The sequence below is a fragment of the Salvia miltiorrhiza genome, chromosome 1 (genome assembly GCF_028751815.1).
Source record: "Salvia miltiorrhiza cultivar Shanhuang (shh) chromosome 1, IMPLAD_Smil_shh, whole genome shotgun sequence".
NCBI classification, from domain to species: domain Eukaryota; kingdom Viridiplantae; phylum Streptophyta; class Magnoliopsida; order Lamiales; family Lamiaceae; genus Salvia; species Salvia miltiorrhiza.
Window position 1 is genome coordinate 60562315 of NC_080387.1, and position 22342 is coordinate 60584656.

General features: G+C 37.2%; 6 protein-coding genes and 1 non-coding gene across 13 annotated transcripts; 2 read left to right on the forward strand and 5 right to left on the reverse strand.

Annotated features, from left to right (window-relative positions):
* On the reverse strand, positions 1-1727 carry LOC131000485 (probable protein kinase At2g41970; the record flags this gene model as incomplete). The annotated part of the gene is given in 7 exon segments (XM_057926408.1): positions 1-104; positions 179-311; positions 399-672; positions 755-881; positions 953-1200; positions 1287-1483; positions 1572-1727. Coding segments are annotated over 6 exon segments (986 nt in total), but the record flags the coding sequence as incomplete, so codon positions are not given.
* A 1013-nt stretch (positions 1728-2740) lies between these two features.
* Positions 2741-6351, reverse strand: LOC131000494 (E3 ubiquitin-protein ligase SINAT2-like). 5 transcript variants are annotated; one of them, XM_057926430.1, is made up of 5 exons: positions 6025-6309; positions 5332-5475; positions 4115-4412; positions 3529-3912; positions 2741-3283 (listed from the first exon to the last, which is right to left on the reverse strand). In XM_057926430.1, exons 3-5 carry the CDS (start codon positions 4313-4315, stop codon positions 2966-2968), a joined length of 903 nt encoding a protein of 300 aa, XP_057782413.1. In that variant the 5' UTR covers positions 4316-4412; positions 5332-5475; positions 6025-6309; the 3' UTR covers positions 2741-2965. The 5 variants fall into 5 exon arrangements, with proteins under 5 accessions (XP_057782413.1, XP_057782439.1, XP_057782404.1 ...); XM_057926456.1 differs by having other exon boundaries at positions 5332-6351; XM_057926421.1 differs by lacking the exon at positions 5332-5475 and having other exon boundaries at positions 6025-6296.
* A 3286-nt stretch (positions 6352-9637) lies between these two features.
* LOC131000516 (gamma-tubulin complex component 3) lies at positions 9638-13195 on the forward strand. The gene is made up of 2 exons (XM_057926469.1): positions 9638-12359; positions 12473-13195. The coding sequence occupies exons 1-2, from the start codon at positions 9850-9852 to the stop codon at positions 12777-12779; spliced, it is 2817 nt and encodes a 938-aa protein (XP_057782452.1). The 5' UTR covers positions 9638-9849; the 3' UTR covers positions 12780-13195.
* Positions 13196-13852: 657 nt separating this feature from the next.
* Positions 13853-15965, reverse strand: LOC131000522 (DNA-3-methyladenine glycosylase). Of its 2 annotated transcripts, none has more exons than XM_057926481.1 (6): positions 15546-15965; positions 15393-15464; positions 14813-14936; positions 14508-14578; positions 14341-14398; positions 13853-14265 (listed from the first exon to the last, which is right to left on the reverse strand). In XM_057926481.1, exons 1-6 carry the CDS (start codon positions 15906-15908, stop codon positions 14102-14104), a joined length of 852 nt encoding a protein of 283 aa, XP_057782464.1. In that variant the 5' UTR covers positions 15909-15965; the 3' UTR covers positions 13853-14101. The 2 variants fall into 2 exon arrangements, with proteins under 2 accessions (XP_057782464.1, XP_057782473.1); XM_057926490.1 differs by having other exon boundaries at positions 13853-14247; positions 15546-15953.
* A 472-nt stretch (positions 15966-16437) lies between these two features.
* On the forward strand, positions 16438-18627 carry LOC131000532 (uncharacterized). Its single transcript, XM_057926500.1, has 3 exons — positions 16438-17523; positions 18212-18291; positions 18381-18627. The coding sequence occupies exons 1-3, from the start codon at positions 16639-16641 to the stop codon at positions 18472-18474; spliced, it is 1059 nt and encodes a 352-aa protein (XP_057782483.1). The 5' UTR covers positions 16438-16638; the 3' UTR covers positions 18475-18627.
* A 1187-nt stretch (positions 18628-19814) lies between these two features.
* Positions 19815-19896, reverse strand: TRNAS-GCU (transfer RNA serine (anticodon GCU)). The gene has a single exon. It is a non-coding gene; the product is annotated as a tRNA-Ser (tRNA).
* Positions 19897-19922: 26 nt separating this feature from the next.
* LOC131000538 (thioredoxin-like 3-1, chloroplastic) lies at positions 19923-21239 on the reverse strand. 2 transcript variants are annotated; one of them, XM_057926522.1, is made up of 5 exons: positions 20828-21239; positions 20591-20665; positions 20342-20408; positions 20229-20246; positions 19923-20150 (listed from the first exon to the last, which is right to left on the reverse strand). In XM_057926522.1, the coding sequence occupies exons 1-5, from the start codon at positions 21121-21123 to the stop codon at positions 20052-20054; spliced, it is 555 nt and encodes a 184-aa protein (XP_057782505.1). In that variant the 5' UTR covers positions 21124-21239; the 3' UTR covers positions 19923-20051. The 2 variants fall into 2 exon arrangements, with proteins under 2 accessions (XP_057782505.1, XP_057782497.1); XM_057926514.1 differs by lacking the exon at positions 20229-20246 and having other exon boundaries at positions 20312-20408.
* Positions 21240-22342: the final 1103 nt, after the last annotated feature.

The following is a 22342-nucleotide window of genomic DNA, read 5'->3' on the forward strand; positions in this document are numbered from 1 at the left end:
GTAGTGTGTTTGTAGACCTTTGCAATAGCCTTTGGTGGAAAATCATCTTTTAGCTTGGGATCAACACATTGCTTCACCTTATCTTCACTCAATCTTGGAGTTGCCTGGAGAAAAAGTAGGTTATTGATGAACATATTGAAGAAGAAGAAGAAGAGCAAAAACAGCAAGAAGTAGTCACCCAAGTGACAAGACTCTGCTGGCCTTTAGGCATGGTGTGGTCTACTGGCTTCCTTCCAGTGAGGAGTTCTAGAAGCACGACCCCGAAGCTGTAAACATCGCTCTTCTGAGTTATCTGCCCTGTCATCGCGTACCTGGACGAATCACGACACACAGATCAAAGTGTTGAGAGCTATTACAACCCTTGTGATTCTAAAGTGGAATCAATGAATCTAACTGACTCTGGAGCGTGGTAGCCGAATGTTCCGAGGACTCTTGTCGAGTGCAGCCTGGCCGCCGTGTCTGAGGACTGGTTCGTGAGGCTGAAATCAGCAATCTTTGAAACAAAATCATCAAACAGAAGAACATTGCTCGATCTAACATCGCGATGAACAATCGAAGGCTGACACTTTTCATGCAGGAATTCAAGCCCTTTTGCAGCCCCAAATGCAACCTTCACTCTCTGATTCCATGTTAGAACAGGCCCGGGCTCAGCTCCTTGCACCCCTTTCCTACCTGCAACAACATATTCAGACAAGAACCACTTACTTCGTATATCTCAAAAATCCAAAAATTCCATTATTATATTTTTCCATACCATGTAACACATCATGCAAAGATCCCATTGTAGCATACTCATAGGCCAGAATTCTGGTATTTGCTTCAAGGCAGTATCCAAGCAGCCCCACAAAATACTCATTCTTGAGCCTTGACACCATAGATAACTGCAGAAAACAACTTCATTGAATTTCAGCCTCAAAGCTATTCCAACAAAAAAAGAAGAATGAAAGTTGACCTGGGCTGAGAAGTCGGAGTCAGGCTCGGCTGATGTGGTGTCGAGCTTCTTGATGGCGGCTTCACGGCCGTCACTGAGCTTGGCGTAGTAGACGCGGCCGTAGGAGCCCTCTCCGATCAAGGCCTTAGTCCCAAAATCAGCAGTGAGTCTATTAAGCTCACCCAATGACAATGCTGGTATCTCAATAGGCAAGGCTTTCTGCGGTGGCCCATTTCTTGCACCAGACCTCGGCTCTCCTCTGTCATTGCCTGTATAGATACAAAGAGAAAGAGAGTAATTAATAGGATGAGAGAGAGAGAGAGAGAGAGAGAGAGAGAGAGAGGATGATCCGTACCTCCACCGGCGCCAGCGTAGGGAATGCCGGCCTTAGGCGGAGCAGTGTATTGGTTGGGCGGAGGATTAGGCTCCTCCTCTGCTCCTCCGCAACACAACATTGTTAAAAACTGAGGTGGTGGCAGCAGCAATCTGTAGCTTACGCAAACGCCCTAGACATCGATGCCCACATTTGCTATCTCTTATTAGGCTATACTCCTACAGTCAATCAATCAAATACACATAAACACGCATATTCTATGCATTTTCAGACAAGAAACATGATGAAGAATCAAGAGATCGGAACCTGTAAAGAGACAGAAAGATGAGCAGAAAATGGAGGGAGAGAAGATGAGGGAATATGTGTTTCTCAAGACTTTTTCTCTTTGGCGACAAACACGCATGCAAATTCTTTTTAACCGCTCACACGCTAACGCAAATCTACGTGCCTGCCTTCATCCTGCACGTCTACTTTTAACTCCAAATCATTCATCCAACGATAATTATTTTCTTCTTCTATTATTCTAAATTATAGCATTGCATTATCTTATATGCCAACAAAATATTATTCTCACCTTATGTTTGACTTACATTTTCAATAATAACTATCCCGAAAGATATCAACATTATAGCCCGATGAATAAAGGAATTTATCTATAATATAGATGGTGTATTACATCTCTAGTACATATTTTATTTTAAGGGCGGCAATTTTATAAATGAAATATTATATATTTATAAGAATATATTAATTCATTAGATATTACACTAAATTTATTTGATAAGACTTATAAATATATATCTTTATTCAATAAAATATATTAACAAGATTATATGTATTGATTCATTTGATATACATTAAAATTCTATCTAATTTCATCTTCTAAACTGCCAAATATTTACAAGAATATATATTAATTTATAATTTTTTTTAAAAAAAAATTATTTGAATATATCAATTATTAGATTTACATAAAAATTCTATACATTTTCATCTTCCATAGCTACATTAAAATATATATTTGTTTAGCTTCAATTTTTTATTAAAAGAAGATGAATTAGATCCCAAAAATACGACAACAATACATTAATTCATTAAATATACATTAAAAATCTATGATTTTATCTTTTATTGCTACATTAATTAAAAATCTATTTTTGATTTTATATTAATCACAAAAACAATAGTTTTTCAAATTTTTTGATATTAATTATTCCTATATATTGTGAAATTTATTAAAATTATTCAGTTCTAACAATTTATTAATTAATGTAGAGTTCATGGATGGTGTGCAATGCGCAAGCATATTCCCTCCTAGTCCCTATAAATAATCATTGGCTCATTACATTACTAATTAACCCCCCCCCCCCCCCCCCCCCCCCACTTCTTTGTATCCATTGGGAGCCTTTGTTTCATGAAATTAGAGCATACAAACGATAAAATGAGAAGTGAAAATATAAAATATCAGTAAAGTATAAACAAAAAAGGCTCCATTTCAAGAAGATCCATTTTCTGCATCCAAAAGGAAATATAAAATATGCAAGCATCCTCATAGATCCAAAGGGCCAACAAAAAAGATTTTCATGATACAACAACAACATGTAATCAAGCATCAAAGGTTGGTGCTGCTATATGGCCTTGTAAGATCTGGGAGGCGCAGACGTCACACAAACTGTACAAATGATCGATATTCGATAGCCTCACACTTTCCAAATCCGACCGGTGACCCTCAGCTTAAGCTCCTGACCACTGCCGGCAGAGAAGTAGAGTGCTAAGCTCCTCGGAATGATCAGCCCGTCTTGGCTGTCGCGTACTTTCCTGTGGCTGTCGCGGATGCTTCTTGGAACTCCTTGCCACACGAGCTTACGCCCAAATGCCCCGACTTCCAGAGTGTAGTTGAACTTCCTGGCATCGCTGTCCTCCCCCATGAAACGCACGAAGGCCATGTAGGCAGGTGCTGTTCCGAGCGAGAAAGCCTCAAAGTGTAAGCAGAACTGTCTTCCAAAACAGTTGAAAACCTGCATAGAGATGGGACGGGGACGGGGAGCTTAAGTTTCGACTTGCAGTGTTCGAAGCTCAAGCACAGATCGTATATTCAGCTTCTATTGACAGAAAGGCGAGCTTTGATGCAAAAGAAGCAAGACGACATTTGATAATCAAATTTGGTTCAAGATACTCTATCTAATAATTGTTGAAGTAGAAAAATACTATACTAAACTGCAGAGTTGAATTTGAAGTTAAGGAAGTATATGATCCGACTTACAGTTAGCATCCACGTAGCATTTTCGACTTCATGGGGATTCGACTTGACATATCTGTGGTTGAAAGTGCATCCATCGTGCATATCAACGGAGTGATCCTCCTTCAAGTGAGCCACGAGAAATGGAATGTCGCCAGTTACACAACACTCGGAACTAGCATAAGGACATGTGTATGGTCGGAACGGGCAATGTTTCTCATGCTTGGCCTTGTCATAATATGGAAATAAATCTTGACAGCCTAAGCTCTGATATCGGCAGGGAAGTTCCATAGATTCAGCCACTTTCTCCAAAGCTAAACACCTTATGTTCCCTAGCTCGAAACGGCAAGTTGGGCAGCAGTTATGCATTCTTTTGCAGTTTGCACACAATGTGTGTCCATTTGGGCACTGCACAAAATTGAATAACATAAAGATTTCACGCCTCATTTTTCAAAGAATATCAGTCCGTATTACTAGCTCGATCAGGGGAAACAAAATGGATCCAAGACAGCAACGACCAGATCAAGTTTCATTATAAGGTAAAAAAGTTCCATTTTGCAGACATTTTTCAGCTAATCAAAATCACAGAAGAAGAGTTTGAAGTAAAAACCTGATGGATAGGAGGATACATCGAATCTGCACAAGTCGGGCACTGAAGAAGCTCATGAACACCATGTATGCTGTGTTTCTCTGCCAGTGACATACTAGTCTTTACAGTACCACTCTCTGCCTTCATCTTCGACGTTTTATGATTCATCTGTTTTGGATGTGATTCGACAACCTCTTTGAAGGCACTACTCCCTGGCGCCATGAATGATGTGCAATCCAAGAATATTCGAGCACAGACACAGCAATACAACACCAAACTTAGTTATCTAGCTATCTATTCTCCAAAGAACAAATACAGCCTGCCAACAACGATCAAACAAGAAGAACATTGAGATTAGAGAAAAGAACACTTCTGGTTTTTAGCTAATAGAGAGTTTCTAATCAGGAAGAAGAAATGACAAAGTGTTAAGAGGACACTAATGTTAATATACTACTCACTTAAAATAGTTGGAAACCTATGTAGCTAAATAATCGTCCCTGACCTAATTATAGACATTTTTATTTTCATTTCCTAAACATTTGGTGAGGTTTGGTAGATTATAAAACTAACTTAGATCAGAATAGATTCCACCACCAACCCTCAATTCAAAATCAGAAGAAGATAAAGCTTTCTCTTTCAAGAATATGGATTTGTTGCTTTCATGACATGTAAACGAAAGCGACTCTTTGAGTGATCACCATGAACAGAAAACACGTGTAGAGTTTCACATGAAACTTCTTTCTCATTTCAAATTTTCAAGGGGTTGTTGACATGACACTGGACTTCCATTTCCTTCACCAAGTATGCAAACATTAAGGTAAATAATCTACGAACTGCAATGCTTTCCAACGACAAAGAAATGCAATAATAACGATGCCATAGACACGAGGAATGGAAGCCAGCACCTTAAAAGGTCCCAGCTTAACACAGCCTATACATATGAACTGATAGCTGAACAACCATTTCAACATTATTTCTTCACCATCCCACAACTAATATTCTGTGCCTACTAAATATAATAAACTTGAATTTTCAAATTCATGGGATTAGCTGTTGACTACCATCTAATAGCAAAGCGACAAACGAATAATCTCAAAAGGGAACTAAGTCGACGCAAAAAATAACCAATTTCACTGTATTAATCACACCAAAAACCTTATTATCAAACCCAAGATGCCAAAACAGATTGCAAAGAAAGGAATAAAGATTAAGTAAGAGTAGAAAGAAGAAGAAATTACTGCATCTCAAACTACTAGTATACTTTCATCCTCAATCATTATGCTTCTCTCACTAACATTCTGATTTGTGTTCAACCTCTTTCCACCAGCAGTATGTATATGCGGATAATGAAGTAGTAGACAATTTAAAATTCCCAATGGGCTCTGCAACAGAGAAGGAGAGAGAAAGAACACCCAATAGGCTCACTCCAACTCTACTTTCTCACTCTATTTTGCCTTAAACAAACATTTTCCATGTGTAACAATATAAAACCCAACTAAAATCCTTATAGGAGAAGGAACAGCAATAAAAACAAGCTCAACTCACATACCCAGAAAGGTGAAGTGCTAATATTAGAAAGCTTTTTTTTAATAGAAAATAAATAAAATTCAATACGGACAAAACCAGAAAATTGGGGAAAAGGTCAAACAAGAGAGATGCTGATTTGAGATTAAATCCATCCAAAATTCAAACAAAAAGTTTGAGTCTTTATATCTCTATCAGCAAAAAAAAGACAGCCTTGAGCAAAACAATACAAATAAACACTAACTCGAGATCTTCAACATCACTGTCTTTATTCATCCCATTTAAAGATTGGAAATTTCACACCTTTTCTCAGTTCAAAATCAAGAAACCAACAACACAAGTTGAGTTTTTAGTGTTTTCAAATACAAAGAAGAGACAACAGTTTTGCAGGAATCAATGTTCATTACCTGGGTTGGAAGAAAGTGAAATGGGCCATGCAGCAAGATGCAATTGTCTTATGCTCTGTCCTCTGAAATTGAATTCACATTTTGTTTTCAGTTCTTGTCATCTAACGCTTTCCAATTGAAGGAAAAAAAAGTTTTGATTTGCTTATGGGGTCTGGACGGAAGGGATTGCAGTTGTAAATGTTGGTACCTGTAGCTACTCAAATCTTTCAAACTTTAAATTCTACTATTTGTAAGTTTTTTTTTGTCAATAATAATTTGTGAGTTTTAAGTCTAGCCCACTACTCACCATTTGGTGTTCCTTTTCATTCACAAAGTGTGAGATTAACGTACATGCACTTTTCCTTCTAAAAGAAAACAATTTCTTTTTCAAGATTAGTCAAGAGTATCATTTCAAATAAAGTACGAGTCTCACCTTTTATATAACCGTGTGAAATAATTTTATTAAAGATAAATTAAGATATAAAATTAAAGGATGAAGAGAATATAATTTAATGATATATTTCCATTCATAAGAGTGAAAGTTAATACGAATTTAAATCTCTTCTCATTCCATAAGATAGTGACTAGTGAGGCATTGTTCACTTCAAACGATTAAGTATAAAATGAATATTTTTTAAATTAAAAATCTCAAGTTTGAATACAACTAACATCTTTGTAGGTTATATTTAATTTTGTAAGTATGATTTACTCATTTTGTATGGTTTGTATATTATTATATAAAAATGTGAATTTATTTAGTGCGCATCAAAAATAGCTATTGCGAATTTCATGGAAAAAAAGCAATATAATGAGATTTTAAAGCGTGAACTGTCTCGAAGTGAATGTGCTAGTCATGAAGACGGTTAAAAAAAATAGAGTGGATAAATAAAGCATAATTTTAAAATTCAAATGAAAATGGATATAACCAAACATTCATTTGCTTCTTGCACGTGAGCTGGCGACAAATCATAGAGCAATCATTTCACAAATAAATTAATAGAAGGATTAATTATGTTTTGTGTTTTAAAATTTTTATATTTTTTTATAAAATATTTTTATTTTTTATTGTTTCTTCAAAAATCCCTATTTTCACTATTTTCTTAAAAAAAATATTCAACTTTCGTTCTCTATTAAAATACCCTCAATTTTAATATTTTTCAATAAATATCACGTTATATAAAATTCAGCAATGAAATCATGAGTTTACTTCGCTAAATTTTTATGTGAAATGTTTGTTTCCACCTCATCTAATAAAACGACCTTATTCCACCTAATAATCTAATAAGATGACTCATCATTCCATCGTTTATAATGTGACATTGATTGAAAAAGGCTGAAAGTTGAGGATGTTTTTTGAAAAAAAATGCTGAAAATTGTAGTTTTTTAGTAATAGAAAATGAAAGTTTGAGATATTTTATTAAGATAATTAAAGTTGGAAAATTTTGAAGACAAATATAAAAGTTGGGGATATTTGAGAAAAAAAATAAAATTGGGATATATTATATTACCTGACAAGCGGGTAAGGAATGGAGCATTGTGAGCCCTAAGCTGCCTCTTTCTATCTCATTAAACATGACTCATTTTTCGTTTTGAATCGAATGACTTATTTTCATAAAATGTACTCCTTCCGTCCCAATAATAACGTCTCAAAAAAATGGGACACATAAATTAAGAAAATATAGATAAAGTAAATTTGAGACGTTATTATTAGGACGGAGATAGAAATACTTAACTTTTGAAAAATTACAGGCTTTATCATTTTATTCAATTTATACATTATTCTTAATTTTCAAGTCGAAAAAAAGTAAGTCATGTTTAATACTCCCTCCGTCCCACGAATCTTGTTGGTATTCCTTTTTGGGTCGTCCCACAAATCTTGATGCATTTCTAAATATAGTAGTAACAATTAGCTAAAAAATAAGAGTTCTTAAATATACTTAATTATTAATTTTCTACTTTATTACCTACACATTTTTATTATATTACATACACACTTAAAACACTAATCTGAGACTTCTAAATTTTCGTGCCGAAAATAAATGCATCAAGATTCGTGAAACGGAGGAAGTAGGAAGGAAGAAGAGTATTTTAAGCATTGGAATTGGGTTCAAATTATTGATAGTATTATTGGGCTACTCAATTGGGCCTCGATGTCTAGATACGATACGACGAGCCTTATTCAACAGCCTGGATTTATATAATTATTCATTTTGCAATCACGTTCAATAATTATTGGATAAGAATTTAGATTTTGTACTTTATACTTATTTATTTATTTGTGTTGGTTCTGTAATTTCATTTAAGTTTCTAAAGTTTTATTTATACTAAAAACGATCGCTTATTTATATTCTATTTTATCTAAAAGAAGTAACCAATATGTCGAATGTGTATCTATAAGTTAAATTTGCCAGCTATTATATTGAATGTAGGATTTCAAATATTTTATAGTATTATAAACATGTTTTAATATATTTTATCAAATGGTATTTTGGTTTACAGACTCATGATGAAATCATTAATATCTCGTAACTTTTGCAGATCCTCTAACAATATTTAGATTCAACTTCTTCTAGTGATCTATCAAAATATAAATTGATATGCATTAAATACTCCATTCGTTCTATCTCACTTAGTTTACGATTATTTAAAAAAAATTATAATACAAAAGAATGTGAATTCATATTTATTATAATGAAATTAATTAATTAATTAATTAAAAAGAAAATAGATCAAATTGAATGAGACAGAAAAAAAAGGTCAAATTAAGTTGATGGAGTATCATACTCCCCCTAAGTATTGGACACGAGTTAATAAAATTATTGTAAATAGAATAACATAAAATCTCTTGTATATCCAGGTTTACCGTACATCCTTATTGATCCGTACCTAAATTTTGACCCACATGCTAAACTAAATTCACATTTTGATCCAAATCGTGTAAATAATACAAATGACACTGCTTATAATTGACACTATTTGATTATTATATAAATGACAATGTAATATTTTAAAATGTTATAGTGTTATTTATAATTTTATAGTGTTATTTAAAATATTATAGTGTTATTTATAATTTTATAGTGTCAATTACATGAAGTGTCATTTATATTTCTGAACAGTATCAATTATACATATTGTCATTTACAATGTTATGATGTCATTTATATGCATTGTTATTTGTATAATAAAATAGTATCAATTACAAGCAGTGTTATTTGTATAATCGAATAATGACATTTACATGATTTGAGACAAGATGCGGGGCAAGATTTGGGTACGGATCAATTTGGGCGTACGGTACATTCGGATGTACCCAAAACCACCTCATAGAATAAAAGTACAATTTGTAAGGGTAGTATTCATACAAAAAAGTAGAATAAAAATACATTATTAATTAAAAAAATACTATAATAAAAATATAATTTATAATTAAATACTATAAAAGAAAATGCATGATGTGATAACTTAAAAAGTAAAATATGACTTTTTTTTGTAGATAGGTGTGATTTGAAAAATCATGCACCATATATATAATTATACAATATTTGTTATATACATATGGAAGTTTTTTACTTGACAAAATTTTATTTGAGATTTCTATTATTTCTCTCTCTTCTTGAGATTTCTATTTTCGGTAAATCACAAGTGCAACAAATTCAAAACTCGAATCATATGAATAAATATAAAATTGGAAAAATACAAATGCAGTAAGCAGATAGAAAACTGAGGCTAAGCTGTATGCAATTTATTCCCATCAAAAACATTTTTCGTTTACCCGCCCAATATTAAAAATCAAAATCGCCGCCGTGCCGCCGTACTATAACCGCCGCTGCCGCTGCTGCCGCCATGGAAGACGATGACCAGAGAGTCGTAGATCTGGTCAAAGAACTAGTGCAACGCTTACTCTACACTTCTAACCCTCAAAACCCTAGCGCCTCCGCTCCTACCCAGCAAGATTACAATCAAGCCGTGAAATACTCGCTCCGGATACTATCCAGCCGCATGACGCCGTCCATTGCGGTGGACGATGCCGCCATGGCGGAATCTATCAAGAGGCGTCTTGCCACAGCCGGTAAGTCCTCCGAAGCCCTAACATTTGCCGATCTGTACGCGAAATTTTCTTTGAAAAATGGGCTGGGAAGCGTGAAGAATAAGTGGGCTGTGCTGTACATGCTGAAGACTATATCGGAGGATCGGAAAATTCGGAAAAACCAGTTTCCTAATATGATTTCTAACGGATTTTTAGATTCTGCTTTGGCCGGCGGGTTACCCGCATTGTATGAGAGTGATGTTCATGGTAGTAGTTCTGGGGGTTATGGGAAATTGAATAAGAATTCGAAGGTTGGAGGGATTAGCAACGGTTTCGATGGTTTGAGGGGTTCGTCTGACTCTGTTAGGAATTTTAGGGGTTTGAGTAACTTGGAGAGTGATCGATGTGAAAAGATTTTAGGTGCTAATTTGGATAGCTTTAGTAGTTTGACTGAAAATATGAAGAAACTGAAGGGAGGTGATAATTCCAGGGGGTTAAATGCAAGAGAGCATTTGGAGAAACAATTTGGTGGAGGCATGTTGTTAGTATCCAAGGACCCTGAAAATATTCGGGATATGGCATATAGGGAGTTTGTGGACTTGATAAAGGAGGAAAATGAGGTTACCGAAGTGGTTTTGGTGAGAGATGTTCTGTATGCGTGTCAAGGGATTGATGGGAAGTATGTGAAATTTGATGAGAAGGTTGATGCATATGTGCTGCCGGAGTTTGTTAAGGTGCAGAGAGCTACTAGAATTATGGTCCGGAAGCTCTGTGAACTTGGTTGGCTTTTTAGGAAAGTGAAGGGGTATATAACAGATAGTATGGATAGGTATCCAGCTGAAGATGTTGGGACTGTTGGACAGGCTTTCTGTGCTGCATTGCAAGATGAATTATCAGATTATTATAAGTTATTGGCTGTGCTTGAAGCACAAGCAATGAATCCGATTCCGTTAGTTTCAGAAAATGCAAGCTCTGGTAATTATCTTTCATTGAGAAGGCTGTCAGTTTGGTTTACTGAGCCCATGGTGAAGATGAAGCTTATGGCTGTTTTAGTTGATAGCTGTAAGGTCTTAAAAGGTGGTGCCATGGCTGGGGCTATTCATATGCATGCTCAACACGGTGATCCTCTTGTGAATGATTTTATGAACAGGTTACTCCGTAGGGTGTGTTCCCCGCTCTTTGAAATGGTTAGGAGTTGGGTTTTGGAGGGGGAGCTGGAGGATATCTTCGCAGAGTTTTTTGTCTTAGGTCAACCAGTAAAAGCAGAATCTCTTTGGAGAGAAGGTTATCGTCTCCATGCAGCAATGCTTCCTACTTTCATTTCTCAGTCCCTTGCTCAGCGCATCTTAAGGACAGGGAAGTCAATTAATTTCCTTCGAGTTTGTTGTGATGATCAAGGTTGGGCTGATGCCGCCACTGAAGCTGCAGCTGCAGCTGGGACCAGTACCAGGAGAGGTGGTCTTGGGTACGGTGAGACTGATGCTCTTGAATCGTTGGTTACTGAAGCAGCAAAATGGATAGATAGGCATTTGTTGGATGTAATGTTTAAACAGTATAAGTTCAAGGAACATTGCCTTGCAATCAAGAGATATTTACTTCTTGGGCAAGGTGATTTTGTTCAGTACCTAATGGATATTGTTGGTCCAGATCTGTCTGAGGCTGCCAATACCATAAGCTCATTCAAGCTAGCTGGATTACTGGAAAGTGCAATTAGATCATCAAATGCCCAATATGATGACCCTGATATACTTGATAGGTTAAGGGTGAAAATGATGCCGCATAACACAGGGGATAGAGGCTGGGATGTGTTTTCTTTGGAATATGATGCTAGAGTTCCCTTGAATACTGTTTTCACAGAATCTGTTATGTCTAGGTATCTGAGAATTTTTAACTTTTTGTGGAAGCTTAGAAGGGTAGAGCACGCACTGATTGGTGTTTGGAAAATGATGAAACCGAATTGTGTTACTTCTCGGTTCTTTTCTAAATTGCCACAGGCTGTTAAATTGCAGTTGATATTGACATCAAGGAAGTGCCAAGTTCTCTGGGGTGAGATGAATCATTTTGTTTCAAATCTACAGTACTATATAATGTTTGAAGTCTTGGAGGAGTCATGGTCTGATTTCTCAAAGGAATTGGAAGCAGCTAAAGATCTTGATGACCTACTTGGAGCACATGAGAAGTACCTTCATTCGATTGTTGAAAAGTCTCTCCTTGGTGAACGGTCCCAAAATCTTAACAAGACACTCTTTGTTCTATTTGATCTCATATTGCGCTTCCGAAGTCATGCAGATCGTCTCTATGAAGGCATATATGAGCTGCAATCAAGGTATTGATTTTCTCCTGTACCGTACTTTTCGCTATGAAAATAATAGGATATGAAATTGAAAAAAAAAAAAAAATCCTCTTTGCTGATTCTAGCTATTTATGACAAAAATGTAGAACGGCGGACTCTACTTCTCGTGCTAAAGTGGGAGTGAAGAATGTTCCTAGTAACAAAACATCAGACCAGGGTCCATGGTTGGGTGAAGGCAGGAAAGACATAACAAGACGTGCTAGGGAATTTCTCCAAAACATGGCACAAGACTTGGATGCTCTTGCAAAGGAGTATTCAACTGTTTTTGAGGGTTTTATTTCTCAATTGCCCATACAACAACATGTTGACTTGAAGTTCCTTATGTTTCGGTTAGACTTCACTGAGTTTTACAGCCAGTTGAGACCCAGCAAAGGCGAGAAGCTTTTGTTTTAGTATCTGACTTTAAGAAAATGCTGAAGAGATTTCAGATTATCTTACGCCCGTTTGAGTCTATCTTTGCACTTATGAACCAATGCTCTCCCTTGTGCTAGTTTACATTGGCATTGCTTGTACAGTGTTGCCTTTAGGTGTGTATGATAAATCTTCAAATGTGCTTGTCCTAGATGTCTTGGTTTATTGTTTTCTTTTCTCTTTTTCTTTTTTTATGGTTCTGCAAGCCTAATGTTAGATGGGCTTGTAGGCCTATACCTTTGTTTTAGGGTGGTAGAAGAAAGCTGTAATTGGTGATTGCTTTTTTTTTTTTTTTTTTTTTTCATTCTCCAATTATATTTGTGTCAATTATTGTCACATTGCATCCTTGTATTGGTTTGCTGATAAAAAGTGGATGATTTGTTTTGTGTTCCTATCAATTCTCCCTTTGCCTTTACAGAACTACCTCTATGATAATCCTTGAAAGCTTTCATTCTATTCTTCTCCTTTCGCCTCTGTGTGTGTTAACCACTTGAATATCCTTGCACCTTGAGGATGCGAGAATTGGGATGATATATGTAATTGAGGGAATTGTTTCAGCATGAATGCTCTTCCCATATCTGCATCAGAAATGATAAATTGCACAGATGATAACATAATTACCAGCAAAGGTTGGCCATCGAAGGCCGGTTCTGAAAATCAACAGCCCTACTGGCTCGGAATGAGGTGTGATCGATCTGAAAAGTAGCGGCGCCAAAACCTCCACCTTCACCACAACTGTTCAACTTCAGTGTTCTTGATACTCACACTATTCTCCCTCAAAAAAAAAGATACTCACACTATTCAGTGTTCTTTTTGGGAATAATTGTGTATTGGCAACTTATCCATATTGGAAAATATTTTGATAGCTCTTTATGTTGTTCTCTATACATCCGTTTTACCTAATTTATTGGCGGCAAAATAGTACATTCATTCTGATTATGTTTCAAAATTTGCAGCATAACGTTTGTGATCAAGCACGAATCGGAAATTGAGGCCTTGAGCAGCCAGATTTCACTTGATGGATCACTAAAGCAACAAAAATTGCACAAAGGTTCTGAGATATTGCTAATCATGATTGCATTTGACTGATGGTTCTTTAACACTGTATTTGCATTAGTAGACGCATGAAGCAAAAAGCTTTCTAAGATCAACAATTGAAAGAACTGCCACCAAACATAACAAAAAGTGGCAGTGACATCCTTCATCTCTACCATCACCCCAAGTTCAAAGAACAACAGAAAAATGGCCTCCATTCATTTTGAGTAGTCGATTTTCATGTACATCCATCTCACAGACACTTCAAATTAGGGAGATCTGAGAGTGTTTTTGGGTGCACTTATCCAAGGAGAACCCGCTATTGCAAATCTCCACAGTGCAGTAACATGCTCCGGTGAAGCATACTCGATCCCAACTCGTGGCCCCACAAGTATCTTTTCTGGCTCTGGTCCATCTAAGAGTTCCAGACCACCTATGCATCCCATTCTCATCAAATCATACACAATTTTGCTACTTCATTCAACAATTTAGGATAACATTAACATACCTGGTGAGAAAAGAGGATGGTTCGACCACTCTGTTGAAATCCCTAATGCTTGGCCAACCTAGAAGAAAGCTTTAAATGGAATGTAAGAGTTTGTTTTCCCCCAATTATTCGGGCTTCTTCAACATCAACACGAATAATGTGGATGCCAATTTAGGATGATACTTCACCTTTCCAGGTCCAGCTAGAAGAACAGGCTTCTCAGACTTCAAACCACGCCGCTGCTGAACGGTTTCCAGTCCTTAAAATAACAATAGGGAACCTTGTAATAATCAATATTCACATCATATATCTATAGCCAAGCTATCACTAATCCAACCAATGCAATCAACATGTTTGCATGTGGACTTCTCGTAGTTGAATACTACAATAGAACAAGAGCATTCTTTTAGCCCCTCCCAAAAATGTTCACTTATTTCTTAGCTAATACAGCAAAAGACCACAGTGATACATCAACAAACTTCCTTTATCTTACCACTGACTGGAGCACAGGAACGAATGAGGACAGCTGCACCAACTCCTTCTTTGTCCGCCACCACATTAAGCATTGTATGAAGACCATAACAAAGGTAAACATAAGCATGCCCACCAGGTCCAAACTGTTTAATGCAATTAACAATAAGATAATCAGAATTTCCTTGTAAACATACCACATATCCTGCATTTACCATGTGCTTACAGCATGAGATAAGAAATGCTATGCATTGACAGTTACTCCTTCATTCAACTTTAAAATTTATACTGATCAAGACTCTAATCTTATTTATTCAAGACAGACTCAGCCTCAAATGTCTGATACAATACAATAAAAAAGATGGCCTGTTGATGAAGAGTGAAGGATTCAACCTTGCTAAATCAGAAATACATTACAAGTAATTCAATGTACGTAACTTAAGTTTAAAATTCTCAACAAAGGTGGCACTAGTAGTAAGAAATTCTTTCATTACATTACATTATATTACATGAATGCATGTTGTATCATCTGAGTTCTAAATAAAAGAAAGCAATACCATTTTATGCAAACAAAGCAGGAGACATAAAAGTGAATATCTTACCACAGGGGCTGTCCTAGCAGTAATCCCAAATCGACCGTGGCAAGCTGAGTCATTTGGCCTGTAAGCTTCAACCTTTCATCAAACACATACAATGCATAAATTGTAATCAGTCCCAAAACAACAGTATACGCACACACACGCACAAATATTCACCTCAGTTATCTGGAGAACGACGTCATCTTTCTTGAGATGCTTCCCCAGCAAACGAGGGGCAAGATCAAGGGCATCAATCTGGTAGAAATTAGGGCTCAAGATGGGATTTTTTTCCAAGAAAATCGAAGAAATGGATGTTATAGGCCGTATTTCCTCCTCCTGTTGATAATGGGGGTTGGGCTTCGCTCTTGATTTTCGTTTCGTTTCCGAGTCGAGTGCAATGGCTCTGGGGCGGGTAGATTTCCGTATAGTTCTGACTACTTTACTGGGGCTTTGAACCGTTTGCTTCTTGTTCATTTGGGATGAAAGATGATTAGATTTCTCAAAGAAGCGGAGCTGAATTTTGGTCGAAAGGAGAAGCATAGGGAATGGAAGGTCTTTTCTTGTTGAATTTTTAATTTTTATTAATGCATATATACTCCCGTATATTTAAATTTAAAATTGATAATACTTGTAGAGTTGGAGATGTAGATTCTCATTTCTTACGTATAATTGAATATATGAATATTTGAATTATATCTCTATTGCTCCTTAAATTAAATAAGATTGATATTCTGAGACTACTATTTTCCTTTTCACTCATCACTTAAAAACCCTAACGAAAATAATGAAATCCTCGATCTATTTGATTTAGACATATTCATAAAGTGTTCTATATAGTTTCATGAATGAATTCTTCTATGCCTAAATCTTTTGTAGATAATTATATTTCGAGAAGATTTTTAGTTAATATTGATTTTAGTGGTACAAAATAATAAAAATATAATTATTCAATTTAAAGTTTTAGAAGAAAACACTTGGATATAGTATTTTTCTTTCAACCAAATAAATGAAAGAAATGAATATGTTTATTTACAATAATATTTCCAATAGTTTCTGGACTAGGTCAACCAACTCCTTCTAGAGCTTTCCAAGAGAAAAACTTTCCGCCAAAAAGTAATGGGAATTCTTAACATAAATCTAGACCCTTCTATTTACAGAACGGTCCAGATCTTTATATAAATTAATCTTCCTCCTCACACGCGCCGTCGCACGCTAAAATCCACAGTCACTCCCACACATCTCCACAATCTATAGCTCAAATTCGATAACAATGGCAAGATTGGGCGAAGGAGACAAGCGATGGATCGTGGAAGACCGCTCCGACGGAACCAACGTCCACAATTGGCACTGGGCCGAAACTAATTGCCTCGAGTGGTCTAGGAAATTCCTCGAGAACCTTCTGTGCGACAAGACCCTCCTCTCCGGCGAGGGCAATCTCTACATAAAGACTAAGAAGGTCGAGAAGCTCGACGGAGAAGCATACGTTAATGTTCGCAAGGGGAAGATTATTCCCGGCTACGAGTTGAATTTGGTTGTCTCCTACGAGGCGGAGGCCAAAGATTCCGATGGGAAATCGATTTTGAAAACCGAGGGTTCTGTCGAAGTTCCCTACATCTCCGATGAGAACGCCGGCGAGGATCCGGATTTGAGAATCACTATTAAAGACGATGGGCCGATTGGGAAAACGTTGAAGGAAGCATTTGTTGCCAAGGGGAAACCCTTTGTTTTTGAGAAAATTAGGGCATACGTTGACGCAATGGCGAAAGGCGGGCCTGCTAAGGAGGATTTGGAAGTGAAGAAAGTTTCCGTGAAGAAACCTGGTTCTGAGTCTGCTGCTGGGAGTAATAATGCGGCGGCGGCTGCTGCGCCCGTGAAGGAGGTGAAGAAGAAGGTGGAGAAGAGAAAGGAGGGGTTTAAGACGATAACGATGAGCGAGAAGTTTAGCTGTCGAGCGAGGGATCTGTTTGAGATTTTAATGGATGAAAATAGGTGGAGAGGGTTTACACAGAGCAATGCGAGGATCAGTAAGGAGGTGGGTGGAGAGTTCAGCATTTTTGATGGATCAGTGACGGGGAAGAACCTCGAGTTGCAGGAGGGGAAGCTCATTCTTCAGCAATGGAGATTTGGGAGCTGGCCTGATGGCGTCATGTCCACGGTATAGCACATAAAAATCTTGAATCTCTTCGACACTAAGTGATTTGTGACTGATGATTATCTTTTTTACTAGCAAATGTGGATAATGTGTGTGTGTTTTGCTCGTATGTTTCTGCAGCTAAGAATGCTAGTTTAGTTCAGTTGAATCTTGTTAAGAAATTCAAAGGGTGAGCGTAGTTTCAGCTTATTGGGCCAAATTGCCAATGTTCTTGTGTTTTAATGTGAGAAAGTGTGTTTTTTTTAATGAGAGAAAGTGTGTCTGTGTTAGGCTTCTTGAGAAAATTGTGGGAAGTAGAAGTTGATTTTGAAGCTAACTATGTAGATTGCTGATGGATATACACAGGCCCCAGAAAATGAATCGGCATTGTTTAGGAGAAGAGTTAGGAGGTCTAGTCAGCATGATTATGGGATCCTTTATGAGCTAGTTTACGTCAATCCTAACTGCTACTATGCAGATTGCAAGAGTTTTTTGTTGATCTTGATGTAATGCACAGCAGCACAGGCATAGTTGTACATGAGCAAGTGGTGATAAGATAGATGAAAGCATAGCTATTGATGTCCTATGAGTTGCCTGTATTTCTTTATTCCATGATGTTGTTTGACAGATTGGAGTCTGATATTGAAAACTCTCCGGTAGTATATTTCTTTGATAAGCAATTTGCTCATGTTATACAATTGTTACATTGTAGGTAAGGCTCACTTTTGATGAGCCCGAATCTGGGGTGACCGTCGTCAAGCTCACTCACACCGATGTACCAGAGGAAGACAGGTTCGTTTCTCAATTGATTCATATATCTGTTGGCAGCTGCATTTCACTTTCTTAAGGTTTGTTGATGTTATAATATGACAACAATGCAGGTACGGCAATGCAACTGTGGTTGAAAACACTGAGAGAGGATGGAGGGATCTCATCTTCCACAAAATACGGGCTGTTTTTGGCTTCGGCATTTAGAATATACTATATGCTTTGAATCGATTGTGGAACTATGTTGTGTTCTTTTTTCACTTGACAACCCGAATGTGGGATTAGTTACCGGACCAAATTATGTTGTTGCCATCAAACTGATGATTGATTGATATAATCTTATGAAGAACTGTTTGATCAGAATGTGTCTTTAGATTTTCTCCAATTAGATGTTGTTATGTTTTAGATAGGTATATTTCTTGCATTGCATAGTAGTTTGCTCAAATCAAGATATACGTAAGCTCTGTTGGTGATTCAGACACATCCACTGGATTGGTGGAGATTTGTAACGAGACATGTGACATCCCAGGTTGATCATACTTCATCTGATCCAAACATCCTATTGCCTTTTGTAGCACTTATTCATAGGGGTGAGCATCGGTCGGTTCGGCCCACCGACCGACCGTTTTTTAGCCGGCCGACCGACCGACCGGCCCACAAAAATTCAGACCGACCGACCGAAACTCCACATTCAAACCGGCCGAAAACCGAACCGGCCAATTGTCGGTTTTCGGCCGACCGAATCGAACCGGCCGCTCCTGTGCAGTTTTTTAACATTCTCATTTCTTAACATTCAACAAAAACTAAACTAAACGAAAAGGAAATGGGCTGGGCGCGGCGACGAACAGAAACTCACCTGTGTTCTGGACGACAACGGCTGCTGGCTGGGCGCGGCGACGACGGCTGTGGGCTTCTTCGCGGCGAGGGCTGCGAGTTCCAGGCTGCTGTTCGGCGCGGCCTCGGACTGGGCTGGGGTTCGGGTTCGCCGGCCGGTGGTTGTCCGTAGGGGTGAGCCGGGTAGGGTTAGGAATGGGGGGGGGAGGTTGGGAGTGGCGCACTGGCGCTGAAGGCGTGCGGGGTGCGGCGCACTGAGAGGAAACTGGAGAAGAATTAGGTTAGGTCCGTTAGGGAGAGAAGGAGAATTAGTGGGAAAAAAAAATCCCTAGTAATTTATATTATGGTCGGTCGGTTCGGTTTTCGACCGGCCAAAATCGAGAAAACCGAACCGGCCGACCAAACCAAAATTTCTGTATATTTTGGGCCGAACCGACCGCCCAGTACAAAAAAACCGACCGAAAACCGATCGGTTCGATCATTTTTCGGTCGGTTTTTTCGGTCGGCTCGGTTTTTGCTCACCCCTACTTATTCATCAACTCCCGTCTTGGATCACCTAAATTCTTATTGACTCATTATTGGATCTATTGTAAATTTGTAATCAAGACAAGTACTAATCTGTTTAGGGCGTGGATCCTTTTGTTTCTGCGCCTTCATTGCACCGAGATATGTCTTGAAAATGAAATTATCCAAAAAAAAAGGAAAAAAAAAGTCGTCGCCTGAGAGATTCGAACTCTCGCGGGGAAACCCCATGTACTTAGCAGGCACACGCCTTAACCACTCGGCCAAAGCGACGAGTTGATGACAACCTTTCAGTAAAATATCAAAAATGTATGGTGCATTTTGATGGAAAATGTGTAACGTATTTACATGCCTTTTGTGTTACATTTACACATAATTACAAGCATAAACGCAAAAAAAGAAAAAAGAAGAGCCCTCTCTCTTTGTGTTTACTCAAACTGGTGTATCATCTCTCTGACTTCTTCAATAACCAGCCACGCCTTGTGCCCTCCTATCACTTCCGCCTTCATCTCTCCATCTTTCCACAACTGCCCCCACACAAAACACATCTTTTACAATCCAAAACACAGCACAACAACAATATATTCACTTGGAATTCAACTAACCTGAATGGTCGGCATTTTCTTCACGAGGATGGCCGTCAAAAATATATAACCATCAAAACCACAAGTAAAATAAAACTATATACATGATGGAAATCGAAATGCATTTCACATACTGATACGTTTCCACGCTTCACCAACGATTGAGGCACCTTGTTCACATCTACATAGTAGAATGTCACCCTACAATCTCAATCAAATCGAGCTTCCCTTCAGATAATAATGCTCCGTTGCACACAGATTGAAATACATGTAACTACATCCTTTATTATAAGGATTCTCGTTACATTAATTAATGTCTCGTGTTTCATAATACAGTCAAGTAAAACTGAAGATGTAGCAAAAGAAATACAAAATGAACTCACTTGGTATCAAATTCAGCAGCTAATTTTTCCAATTTTGGTTTGAGAAATATGCATTTTCTGCACCAGGCTGCCATCCTATCAAGATTTCCAACACAAATGCACTCTTGAAACAAAACATTCTTGAAACCTCCAAAGCTTGTGTTGTGTGTGTGTGTGTGTGTGTGTGTGTTAGCACATCAAGAATCAGAATGGCAATCTGAAAACAGAAAAAGGAGAGAGAGAGAGAGAGGAAGAGACCAATCAACAAGAACGGGTTGCGACAGCTCTTTAGCAGACTCCAAAATCCGATCAAAGTGGTCGGTATCTTGAATGGGCTCCATCTCCACAGATGAAGGCTTAGACAATTCAGGCCAAAACGCGCAAGCCCTCAAATCTCTCTTTGCTCGTTTTCTCCACTCATTTCTGCTCCGATCCAACCCCAACCCGGACCCGTTTTGTTTCACCCAGATCGAACTGCTCCACAACTGCTGCTGCGCCTCCTTTTGGTGGATTTCTCTGTACAGAATGTGTGAATTTGGTGACAAAATTGACATGTTTATCAATCTATTCTTTCGTTTCGCCAAGAAAGAAAAACAGAGGCTGCCAAAATAAAGATAAGATTTTTATGCAAAACGAAGTAGTATCAAATATCTCTCACTTTATCTAATTTTAGATATTTTTATTTCTTCACACTTTACTTTTATAGTACTCCACTCACAATGGTGAAAAACAATACTAACAGAATTCCATGTTTGTTCCAGTAAATCTTGAAAATAAAAACATTTTTTTTATCTGTGCACTCTGGTTCTATATCTGTTCTTTAAGCGTGTTTTTAAAAATTAAAAAATACTAATGCTTATAAGTGTGATTTTTTGTCATTTTCGTTCATTTATAAATATTTTTATACATAGATCTTATATGGAGTATTATTTTTCATTCAAGCTCAATATATATAATATCCAATCATTTAAGATATCTTTGATAAGTATTTTTTTTTTTTTGACAAAGATAATCTCTTTCTTCACTCAATTTTAACAAATATTTTTCATCACTTATAATACAATTAATAATTATTTATTAAAATATGTACCCTCCACGTTGCACCTCACTTATTATGAACCAATTGAGTAACATTTATTTGTCAAACACACTTGAAATTTTGCTCGACTAAATCTTATTCACCTTATCCCCCTCAAAAAAAAAATCTTATTCAACTTATAACGATGGTAGATTCCATGAATAGGGTGTTTTAATTAATAGTGAGTTTCTATATGTATTACAATAATTTGTAAGATTTAAATTGTGTGGCACTTATATCTTGTAAAGGAAACGATCTTACGGTGTTTTTAACTACAATAAAATTAATGTAAAAACTCTTATATGTCAATACGAAAGTAACTAACGATTCACCAACTATAAGTATAGATGATAGATGGGCGATTGAAGCCTTGTTTTTTCAAGTTTATCCAATTAGCTTCTGATTGTCTGCATGCAATCATTGCAATGGAACTTTTATGGGTCTTATAAAATTCTTCTTAAACTATCTTGAAACTGTTGCAGCCCAATTTAGTCCATCACCAGACACCAATCTAAATTAAGTAATAGGCCCATTTCTTCTTTATTGCAACATTATATGGAAAGCTTCTTCGGCCAAGCCCATGTACCCTTCACAATATTTGGATTAGTATTTCTCTTCTGTCTAGGAAAAACTAAATCTTTAAAGTTGTTATATTTGATTGCCGCTACATGCTACTCTTCAGGCAAAACTTGATG